At 41.5% G+C, this 11,024-nt stretch overlaps 1 protein-coding gene across 1 annotated transcript in view; it reads right to left on the bottom strand.

Annotated features, from left to right (window-relative positions):
- Window positions 1-4,244: 4,244 nt before the first annotated feature.
- LOC133376958 (T cell receptor beta chain MC.7.G5-like) overlaps window positions 4,245-11,024 on the bottom strand; it is a 29,500-nt gene continuing 22,720 nt past the window's right edge. The window contains exons 6-8 of the mRNA XM_061610005.1: window positions 8,552-8,664; window positions 7,410-7,448; window positions 4,245-5,038 (exon numbers count right to left, since the gene is read on the bottom strand). Coding sequence (XP_061465989.1) covers window positions 7,419-7,448; window positions 8,552-8,664 — 143 coding nt within the window. The 3' untranslated portion in view covers window positions 4,245-5,038; window positions 7,410-7,418. The remainder of the gene's footprint in view (window positions 5,039-7,409; window positions 7,449-8,551; window positions 8,665-11,024) is intronic.

Here is an 11,024-nt window from a genome sequence, read left to right as displayed (position 1 = left end):
TGATGTATTCATTTTTATACACACTTCCCCCTAATATATGCACTTTTGCAAACATGGCTGGATTGGCGAACTGCATTGCAAAATTCAAACAAGCGCAGATTTCAAAGTACGTCTTTGTTTCAATTCTCCTGTTGTTGAGAAAAGTGCAGATTTGATCAATTCAGCTTTAATGCCAACTACATTGAATTCCATGCCCATCCACAATCCCTACCCACAGCAGACAAAATGGCGGATAGGCAGATTTGGATCTGCAACAAATATTTTAATTGTGGCCCTGCCCTACGTTTAATGGATGGTGCACTTGGCAAGTTAGATGAAGTCAGATAAGGGCTTGTCTCCTTGCAAGGATGCTTCCTCAGCTATGGCAGTGAAAACTGCTGCTTGTACCGTGACAACTAGGGCTGCTTGATATGAGCAGGGGCCAGGTGATAATGAAGCAAAACACAAAGGGGAAACAAATTCAGCAAAATAAGACAACTAGCCTGACCCATCCAAAGTTAAGCACTTTTATTTCAAGGGGAGAGTTAAGTGCCTACTTCATGCTCTCCCAGAAGACAACAGTGGAACTTAGATGGGCATAACTTTGGCCAGATCATGCCCAAAGTGAGTAGTACTGTTGCTGGAATCTTGCTTCACCGACGGGAAGACCTGAAAGATGAAAAAGAGCTAGACCATGTGGTGTAGCACAGCCTTCCTCTGCTGGTGGAGGTAGATGGGAATTGTAGTTCAAAACATCTGCAGCACACCAGGTTAGAGAAAGCTGGTGCAGTGCATTGCTTATTGGCCATGGCCCAAGGGGACCCAAGTTTAAACTCAGTCATGTAGCTCACACACTGACCTTGGCTCTCAGTCTCCTACTAATCTTCTTTACAGGGTTTTGGGAAGGTTAAAATGGGATAGCCCCCTATTTATTAAAAAAAAACCCAAATGCTTGCTATTTTCATTGCTATACCAGGTACACCTGCATCCTATGCTTAGCATTCTGTCTTTTTAAATTTGCTTCTAAAGGCCAATCTAATCACTTAGAGCAAGGCCCTCACAAAATAATGCTGGACAGAGCAACTCCTCTGTGCGCTCTCTCTCTCTCTCTCTGTCACAATAAAAACTAAATTAAAAAGGAAATTAGGAGACGCCATGCAGACGACACATTCTTCCCACAATAAGTGCCTTCTGGGCTACTGAGCAGCCTTCTGAAAGGAATTAAAGGAGGGGTCAGGATATCACTGAAATATAGAGCACACTTTTGTATTTAGAGCCATTTTTGTATTGGCAGTGAGAAGCAAGGGAGAGGCATCAAAACAGGTCGATAATGACGTACGACAAATACCCACCAATTTTCCATTTGCAATAAGGTGCAGCGGCCACAACCGGTGCACCTGCCACACCAAGCAACAGTGTTTGGCTGAGACAGAAGATTGTGTGATAGCATCAGACACTGAAAACCACCGTTGTAGGTGAGACATGTATGCATGCTGTTATTTCTAACCAGAACAGGAAAGGTGACAGATCATCTAAGCGCCACACTGTAATGAAACATGCACTGTGGTAACCGCTGCTCAAGAGAAACCGTTGCACAAGCAAATGTCAAGCCACATCCTGTTGTGCCCCAAAGGACCTGCTTGCTCCTTTTCTTAAAGGGAGAGTGTTCAAGTTGGCTAAGCATGTGGCTTCACTTCTGCAGGTCCTTCTAAAACACCCTTGTTGCACAGCAGTGGCTCATAACGGTTCCTAGGCTGGAAGTACGATTTTACATGCTGTCCTGATAGCGCAGCTTCATATTCTTTAGTTTGTCTTAGAGCTGGCATGAATATTTGCAAAATATTCAAAACATGGTCAATCTTCCAATTTTGCCCCAAATAGTCTCTGCAGAGTTGTGAATTCGGAATTCACATTCTCATTTTGAATGTGACACTTTAGCTCATACTTTGAGTGCTTGTTGGCACTGACAGTTGTTGATTCTTTTGGTAGGCATCAGATATGACAGGGATAGGCAACTCCAGATGTTGTTAAACTCCAGCTTCCATCACCAGCAGCCAGCATGGCCAATGGTCAGGCATGATGGGAATTGTAGTCCAGCAATATATGGAGGGTACCTCGTTGGCTACAATAGAAATGTGCTGTCAACTCTTAGATGTCGAATGCAGTTAAAATACTATAGACCCCTGTATGCCAAATATAAATACTAAATTGTATTGCATACCAGCTATAAAATAGCGCTCCTCTTTACAAAATATTTCCCCACATGTAGAACACTAATCAGGGGAAAGAGTTGTAGCATACTTTGGCCATGACATGCCACTCTACAATGCAGGGAATGTTTTTGGTCAGAAGGAGCATTCATTCACAAGAATCCTCACCAGCAACCTGAAAGCTACCTTATCTCAGTAAGGACTAGGCCTGTGTTACTGGAAAAAGAAAATACTTGGATTTGGCATCACCCTAATATCCTCTGTGAAAATGATAAGTCACATTATTGAAAGGCAAACTTTGAGGGCCATTTTAGAGCTGACACATCTGTCTAGTTGACAGAAGTTATCTTATTGTAAGTGCACTCGAGGGTATTGGAGTGGCACTGTAGACGGTCAAATGCAAAACTGGCCAGGGTCCAAGTATATGAAGGAGGGCCTCCACCCATGCATCCCCTCATGTGCATTAAAATCAAAGGAGCCCCTATTTGGGTTCCCCTCATTTGTGGACGTGGACATGGTAATGGTCTTCTTTGTTGTGACCTCTCCTTTCTACAGAACTCCCTTTCTAGGGAAGAGCTCCCGGTACACGAGTAGTCGCAGAGGTTCAGTCCTTACTTCTTAAGAAGGTGTATGGTTTTGTTGGGTGGGTTATTATCATTTTTGGTGTGATTTAACTTGGTAATAGGGTGGCCTGATGCGGAAGAGAGCAGGAAGTTGTATACAAGAGGGAATTTTTGCAGATGTAGCGTGTATCACTCAACCTCTTCTGAACACAACTATTAAAGGTGCATGAGCCCTGTCCCTTCCCCACAAGCCTGCCAAACCTGGCCACCTAGTTCATTGGTGTGATTAGTTATGCTGTGGATTTTATTATTATTTTATTAATTTATAAATTGCCTTTCGTATGTCTCAAGTTGATTATATATAATTTTAATTTAATTTTGTATTGATTTTTATGTTAAGATGATTATTTTTAACTATTGGTTTAATTCTGTAAGTTGGGTGGAAAACCTGTGGCCCTCCAGATGTTGTTGGACCCCTCCACCCACCCATCAACCCCAGCCAACACAGCCAATAATCAGGGGATGATGGGAGATGGAGTCCAGCAACATCTAGAGGGCCATGGGTTATTCATCCCTGTTGTAAGTTGTTGCTGCTGCAGTCCTTGAAAACTAAGTATTTGCAGGAGCATCACCATAATTTTTTATTACCTGCCCTTCAGCCAAAGGTCCCAGGATGGGTTACAACAATTTAAAAGCATGAAATTAAAAACAATTTAAAAACAACCTAAATCCTAAAATAGGGTTGGTCCTAAAAATACATGTCTCAGGTATCAAAGGCCAGGTAAAGAGGTATGTCCTCAGCATTCATCTAAACCTGTATAGCAAAGTTGCCAGATGCACCTTGGTGGGGAGGGGGGATGCTCTCTCCTGGGCCACCGTCCCCTAAACTTCTGAAGGTGGCAGAACTACCAAAAGGGCCTCCTCTGCTGATCTCGATGCCCAAGAGGGCACCTTTCCTGTAGGGAAGGAGGTGGGCTTTCAAATATTTGGGACCTAAGTCATTTAGGGGTTTATATACCAGCATGAGCTCCTTGAATTCAGCCCAGAACTAAACTGGCCACCAATGTAGCTGTTTTAAAACAGGGGTTATATGAGATCTAAAAGGAACTCCAGCCTCTGCATATCGGATCAGTTGACGTTTCCGAGTCATCTGCAAGCAACAAAAGACACACACACCTTGAAAAGTTTGACAGAAGAGAGAACTTTGGGAGGTGCATTGTATTATTCAGCGGAGAAGTTTGTATTTGTTTTAATAGGTAGTCTTGGTTATATGATGTCATAAAGCCTTTTGTTTACATTACATCTATACTAACTAAAAAAACCTGGTCCTTTCTGCTAGCAAGGAGTAACAAAATCCGTAAGCTCTCTCTGAAGGAAGACATTTACACCATAAAAGATAGTTTACAACATAACATTAGCTTGGATCTGAACTATTTTGTCACAATTGTTTATAAAATGAAACGCAGGAGTCTCAGCAAAAGTATTTGGTGACTTTACTAAAATGAGGCCATGGCAGAGAATCAAAGAAAAATGTCAGGGTACAACAAAGTTAAGCACTCTAAACATCATTGACTTTAGTGGAAGAATTAAGCACATTTAAAAGGCTGCAAGCAATCCTATGCATATTTATATGAGATTGGCAAGACGTCTCACTGAATCTTATTTATTTATTTATTATTTATTATTTTAATTTATTTTATTAAATAAATTATTAAATCCAACCTGGTGCACTCGAGATGATGTGGACTACAACTCCCATCATTGCCCATGCTGCCTGGGGCTAAAAGGAGTTGGAATCCAACAACATACTGTATGGAGGGCACCAGTTTGGCTACCCCAACACAGGAATAATGCAGGTGTGGGAAACTTTTGGCCCTCCAGATGTTGCTAAACTACAATTCCCATCATCCCTGGCCATTGTCCATGCTTGCTGGAGCTGACGGAAGATGTAGTTCAGCAACATCTGGAGAGCCAATGGTCCCCCCACACTTGGGGTAAAGCATAAAGTTGTGCTGCTCATCTCTCTTTTTGAAAATTAATAGTATCTTAAGGTTGCAATAAACACAGGAAATCCCCATAACAAAGTGCTGTGGTTTTACTAAAAGAACGCATTTAAAAGAATCAAAGAGAGATTATTTACCAACTGACTCAAAGCAATTGTTTTTATTTTAAGAAAGCTCCAAAATGCTACTTCTGAGAGTGAGAGTATCCATCCTTTCCTCTCTCTTCATGGAATTCACTCACTCAGGAGAGGTGTTCCCAGCCAAAAGGCTTCTACGGCGCCAGCTGTCATTGAACAGGAGAGAGAACAGAGCAGATTGTTACTCCTGGGCTAAGTGTACCAGAAGATCGAAAGATCCAGGGGTCAAGTTTCTCACAGGACTTCTCCTTGATTAAGGTGACTAGACCTTTAGGAGGACCGCAAAGTTCCTCTCCCTTTAAGAGTTGGACAGAAGTGGGAATGTGAGAGGTGCAGCTTGTCATGCATGGGCAAACATCGGTGCACCATTTGCAATGCTCTCTTCCCTACAGAACCCTGCTTTGCTTCAGAAATAGTCACGCATGTACAGATCTCCCCCGAAACCAACAGTGATCCATGGGAAGAAGTGGCTGGACAATTCTGGCGAAGCAAAATTCCTTGAATGTGTTCTATATAAACCAGGCATGGAGAACCTGTGGCCCTCCAAATCTCGCTGGATCTCAAGCCCCATTAGCCCTGACAATTGGCTGTGTTGGCTGAGGCTGATGGGAACTGGAGTCCAACAACATTTGGAGGGCCACAGATTAGCCATCCCTGATGTAAACATTCCTCTCAATTCCTAAACAGAGCAGAAAGTGGCCATTAGTCATCAAATCCATCTCATTTGCTCAACTGCCTTCCTCCACCCATATTAATGGCCATATTAATGGCCTGCCCACATCCAGAGACCCTGATTATTTGTGGTGGTATATGAAATGGGTTCCCCCCCCCCACGCTTGGCTATATATTAGTTAGGAGATCATATGCTACACACTCTTCCTGAGAAAAAGATTAAAAAATGACATTTGTGGCTGCTTTAATTCACAGCTATGTTTTCTCTTATGTGAAAGGGTGTGGCAGGAATGTGGGCCAAGGAGATTTATCTATTTGGAAAATGGAAGTGTGAGCATTTCATATAAAGTACTGCGACATCATGTATTATCAATGATAACAGATTATAACACATACTGCATCAAGTTACACTAGAAGCTGAGATTTATTGTACTAGTTATTGCAGTGGTCCCCAGCTTTTGTCCTCCTGGACCACTTGAAAATTGCTGAGGGTCTTGGAGGACCACTTAACAGGATTTTTCTGCCTGTTGTAGCAATTGTAATGTGCTGTGCTCGATGCGGTATGATTTTGAATTGTATTTTTATTCTTTTATTTCTTGTATATTCTATTGTATTACAATTTGCATTTCCAAGAATTCAGAGTTAAGAATTCAAATATATGAAATGAAAGAAGCACTACCCACCAGAAAAACTATCCTTGGTAAATAGTACACTCTTGGATGTAGGGTTGTCAACTGACTAGAAGAAAATGGTCTGTTCTGCTCTTGTGCTTTTACAGCAGCTTGATGCACAGAAATCAGCAGCCAAAGCTTTTCACATCACACAGACAAGCATTATCCACATCATCCAGAGATCACCTGGAGGAGCACTGATAGTTGTTCCCCATGTTACAGAAGTCCAACTGGCCTCAAGTAAAAGTGGGCATTGCCCTGGCTGCCCATTAGCTACCGGGCAAACTTCACGGTTCTACTTTTGGTGTTTAAAGTCCTATACAGCCTGTGACCAGGATTCCTGAAAAATTGTCTTACCCCTTATATACCCAGTTGATCACTGTGCTCTGCATCCTGCAGATACCATCTTATCAGGAGGTCCATTCTGCACAACATAGGAAGTGGACCTTTAGTGTAGTAGCACCTACCCTTTGGAATTCCCTCCCCTCAAATATAAGGCAGGAGCCATCTCTGTTATCTTTTCAGCGCCTATTGAAGACCTTCCTCTTTCCACAAGCCTTTTAAGTAGAGACCTTATCCCAGTCTGCATCTGTGCTAGAATTGCTTTTAAGATGTTCTTTAAGTTGTTTTTTAAATATGTTTTTAAGATGTTTTGTTTTAATATGTTTTAAAGTCTTTTGTTTTTTAAGATGTTTTAAAGTGTTTTTAGTGTTTTTGTTTGCCGCCCTGGGCTCCTTCTGGGAGGAAGAGTGGGATATAAATAAATAAATAACAAATAAATAAAATAGTGCCACTGGTCCCACACTGTCAAATACTATTCCAGCAGAGATTTGGCAGACATCCTCTCTGTTAACTTTCAGACGTCTCTTGAAGGCCTTTTTATGGCAACAGGCTATTCCTCTTAAATTTTCTTAAAATTAGCCCACCATTTTCATGATTATCTTGCATTGTTTTTATGGCATTTAATATTTCATTGTATTTGTATACATTGTTGTATACCACCTTGATATTTTTCATCAGATGGCAGTATACAAATACTTTTATAGACTAACTAAGTAACTAAATAAAAATATCACCTGCTATTATCTGCGGTTTAAACCACAAAGCGGTTTGTGTAAAAAAAAAAAAAAAAAAAGTATGTCCGGATCAAGGAAGACAGAATGTTCATTTTTACCTCATAAAGCTAGTTCACACATCCAACTGCAATTGAGTACTGTGAAATCAAAGCGACATACATGCATTTGTGAATCAGCCTGCAATTTGCTGTCAGCTTATAAATTTGATCAGAGAAAAGCACCTTATCTAAGAAGATGGACTAAATACTGAAATGAAAAAGACAAAAAAGGGGCGTGGCTTCACTTGACAATAGCCAGAAAGACAGGACCTAATTCTTCTGCCAGCCAGGGCCCAAATACAAGTCATCTAATTGCATTATTCTTTTCCTAACTTTTGCTTTGTTATAAGGAAAAGCATCCACCAAACTCTGACATTGTTGGGAAGGAAATGGCTGCCCAACCAGCTTCCCAGTTAACTGCTTTAATACATAATAGCATACCAAAGAGAAAAACAAACAGGGAACATTTCTTGTAAGTTAGTCAAATTATTAATAAAGATGAGGAGTTGCTTCAAACCCTTTGCCCTCTGCTCAGAGCCCAAACTGGATTGCAGCCCATATTTGCATTGGGGAGGTAAGTTCCGGTTGGATGGATACATCAGGATGGAGAAGGGGGTCGTGGATGGCTTTGAAAGTAAGTTTGTGCTGAATCCAGAAGTGGGCAGGAGGCCAGTGTTTCTATTTAAGGTACAAACTAGACAAAACAGGAGAGATCTGTCATAAGCAAATTTCACTCATGATGGTGCTGGTGATCTGGATCAGCACCACAGGGAAGGTTTGGTGGTTGTTTTTCACCCTCCCCCCATGTCATTATCTCAATGAAAGCACACACTTTTGTCCTGTTAGGAAAATCTTATGTAGGCGACTGAGGTTAAAGCACTCTCCACAGGGCCACTGTCTCAAACTAGGTTAGGATTACTTGTGGCTGCTATTTGCCAAAAAGTAAAGAGACACTGAATGTGTGACATGTCAGCTTCCTAGGAATTTGGGCTTTCTTGCCATTAGGCTCACAAGGATAAGTTTAAGAGTTTATCGTGAAATTTCAGAAGCTGGAGGAGGTGCTGAATAGGAGTCCCACTGTTTAGTGTTTAAGCGCTAAACAGAGTGGATTGGGTACTGGATCATGGCAGAATAACACATAGGGTGCATTTTCAAAAGAAATCGGTTGGCCCAGGGCATAAGTAATCACTGCTGTACATTACCTTTCTTCTTAGCTTCAAGCCCATCACAAACATTCCATATAAGGTACTCTTGAAAATGAGAATAATATACACCAGTTTTCCAATATTGGCTTCTCTGAGATATGGTTCTAAAACTCAAGGGTGAGAAAGAAATACATATGATCACAAGGTGACAGATTCTTTTCCCAGCCCATAGCCAGGATGGAGCCAGTGAGTCCACCACCCCGTACTCCTGTTGACTAATCCACCCCATCTAAGTTTTTTTTAAAAAAATACAAGCTTTTGATGATACACACAATACTAATACATAGCATTGTAGCTGAATAGCAATTTTTGAAGAGGAAATGCTTCTTTTGGAAGGTTGTATTGGGAGCTGGGAAACGTCAGGAAGGGAGGTGGTATTTCCTTGCTGGCTGTTTTTGTGTGTCATATTGTCCCACCTCGGCCTCTCCACCTAATGTTCTTCCAAACACAGGCTTGACCTTGCAAACCTGCATTTGAAACCAAGTAACAGAAAGGGCTTGGGGAGGTGACTTTGTGCAAATGTTGTCCAGCTTGATGCTGAATTTGTGTCACAAACGCTCCACTTAAAAATGTCAGCTCAATTTTGGAATAGGGGTATGTCTAGCTAAAAGAAGCCGGCGGTTGCTGGTTCCCACGTCTAAATGGCAGTGCTCCAAATAGGGATGAATGAATCTGTCCATTTCAGTCTCTAATTTTTCCAGTCTTAAATTCAGTTCATCACATTTTCACATCAGTTTGCAGATTTTTTTTAAAGTCTGCACAAACATTTGTGTGCGTTTTTGTGTGCACTTCATAAGGATATATGAGCAGCTCTGCTGAATCAGGCCAGTGGCCTATCTAGTTCAGCATCCTGTTCTCAGAGTGGCCAAACAGATGCCCATTCAAGCCCACAACCGCGACCTGAGCACAGCAAGCAGTCTCTCCACTTGTAATCACCAGCAACAACAGATGGGGGAGAAATTATATTCAGTTCACATTGAAAGCTGAATCTATCAAATCTGCACTTTCCGAAACAATATAAAAACCGAGACACAGCCATCCTTCAAAATCTGCACTTCTCTGAATTTTGCAGTGCAGTTCTCCAGCCAAACAATGTTTACGAAAATGCACATATGAGGGGAAAGTGTGCATGAAAATAACAGAAAGAAATGGATTATATTACAAGGAATTGCTTGGGAAAATGTGTACATTTGTCAAAACTGCATACAAAAAGGTGTTTATTAGGAACAATTCACACTAAAATGCTGAAGAATTTTCATGAGGATTTTTTAAAATTGCAGATTGCTGCAGAAATGTGGAGAAGTGAATTTAAGATGGAAAAAATGAGAAACTGAGAGAACCGCTATCTTCCATTCCTACCAGCAACTGATCTTCAGAAGCATACTACCTCTGACAGCGGACACAGCACAAAGCCATGGAAAAAATGCCCCCCCTTTTCTATTCCCCCCCCCCCCAGGCCTTCACATCTCTGGGCTAATGAAGCTGAGAGGAACACAAGAATAAAACTTGGACACTAACCAAGGAAGAAAAGCTGTAGGCTGCAAGTGGATATTTAAGAAAAAGCCAGATGCTAAGGAAACGTTGAGAGATACAAGGCAAGACTAGTAGCCAGAGGATACTCTAAAAAGTATGGACAAGATTACTATCAAACATTTGCTCCTGTAGTCAAACACATGACCATCAGAACTCTTCTGAGTTTTGTTGCTAACAAGAAAATGCAGATGGAGCACATGGATAAAAACATGCTTGCATAGAGAAATGGAAAAGGAGATCTACATGCAACAACCGCCAGGGTTTGAAGTTCCAGGAGAAGAAACCCTAGTGTGTAAACTTCAAAAATCCCCCTATGGACTTAAACAGGCTGCAAGAGCCTGGAATGAAAACCTGAGCAAAATGCTCTTCAAAGAAGGCTTTGTACAAGGGAGAGCAGAGTCTACGACAAAACATCTCAGTTTAAGACAAAACATCCAAGACCTTCTCAAGAGTCTAGGACTGAAGGATGCACATCCAACACCTATTTCAGTGAAAGTAGGATACCTGAAACCAGACCAACAATGGGAAGACCATGACACTTACAGACAAGCCATACATTTGTCTATTCCTCTTTTACAGTCACCCAAGGTGATGGCCATCACTACATCTTATGGCACCAAATGCCTTTTTTAGTTTGTGAAATGCATCATAAAATCCAGGGAAATGTGGTCGCTGCATTTTAATTTGCATGCTGGTTTGAGAAAATCTTCCTTTATCTAACACGGTTTTGAGTACAATAGGTTACTTAAAGGAGGTAGGGAGCAGAGCTTGGAAAAGTTACTTTTTTGAACTACAACTCCCATCAGCCCCAGCCAGCATGGTGCTGGCTGGGGCTGATGGGAGTTGTAGTTCAAAAAAGTAACTTTTCCAAGCTCTGGTAGGGAGGCACACATTGTCACAGTCTAAGGTTGTTCAGGCTGCGGGACTCACAGCCACA

This window comes from Rhineura floridana, chromosome 1, assembly GCF_030035675.1.
Source record: "Rhineura floridana isolate rRhiFlo1 chromosome 1, rRhiFlo1.hap2, whole genome shotgun sequence".
NCBI classification, from domain to species: domain Eukaryota; kingdom Metazoa; phylum Chordata; class Lepidosauria; order Squamata; family Rhineuridae; genus Rhineura; species Rhineura floridana.
The sequence above is the reverse complement of the archived record's forward strand: the minus strand, read 5'-3'. Positions and strand labels throughout refer to the sequence as shown.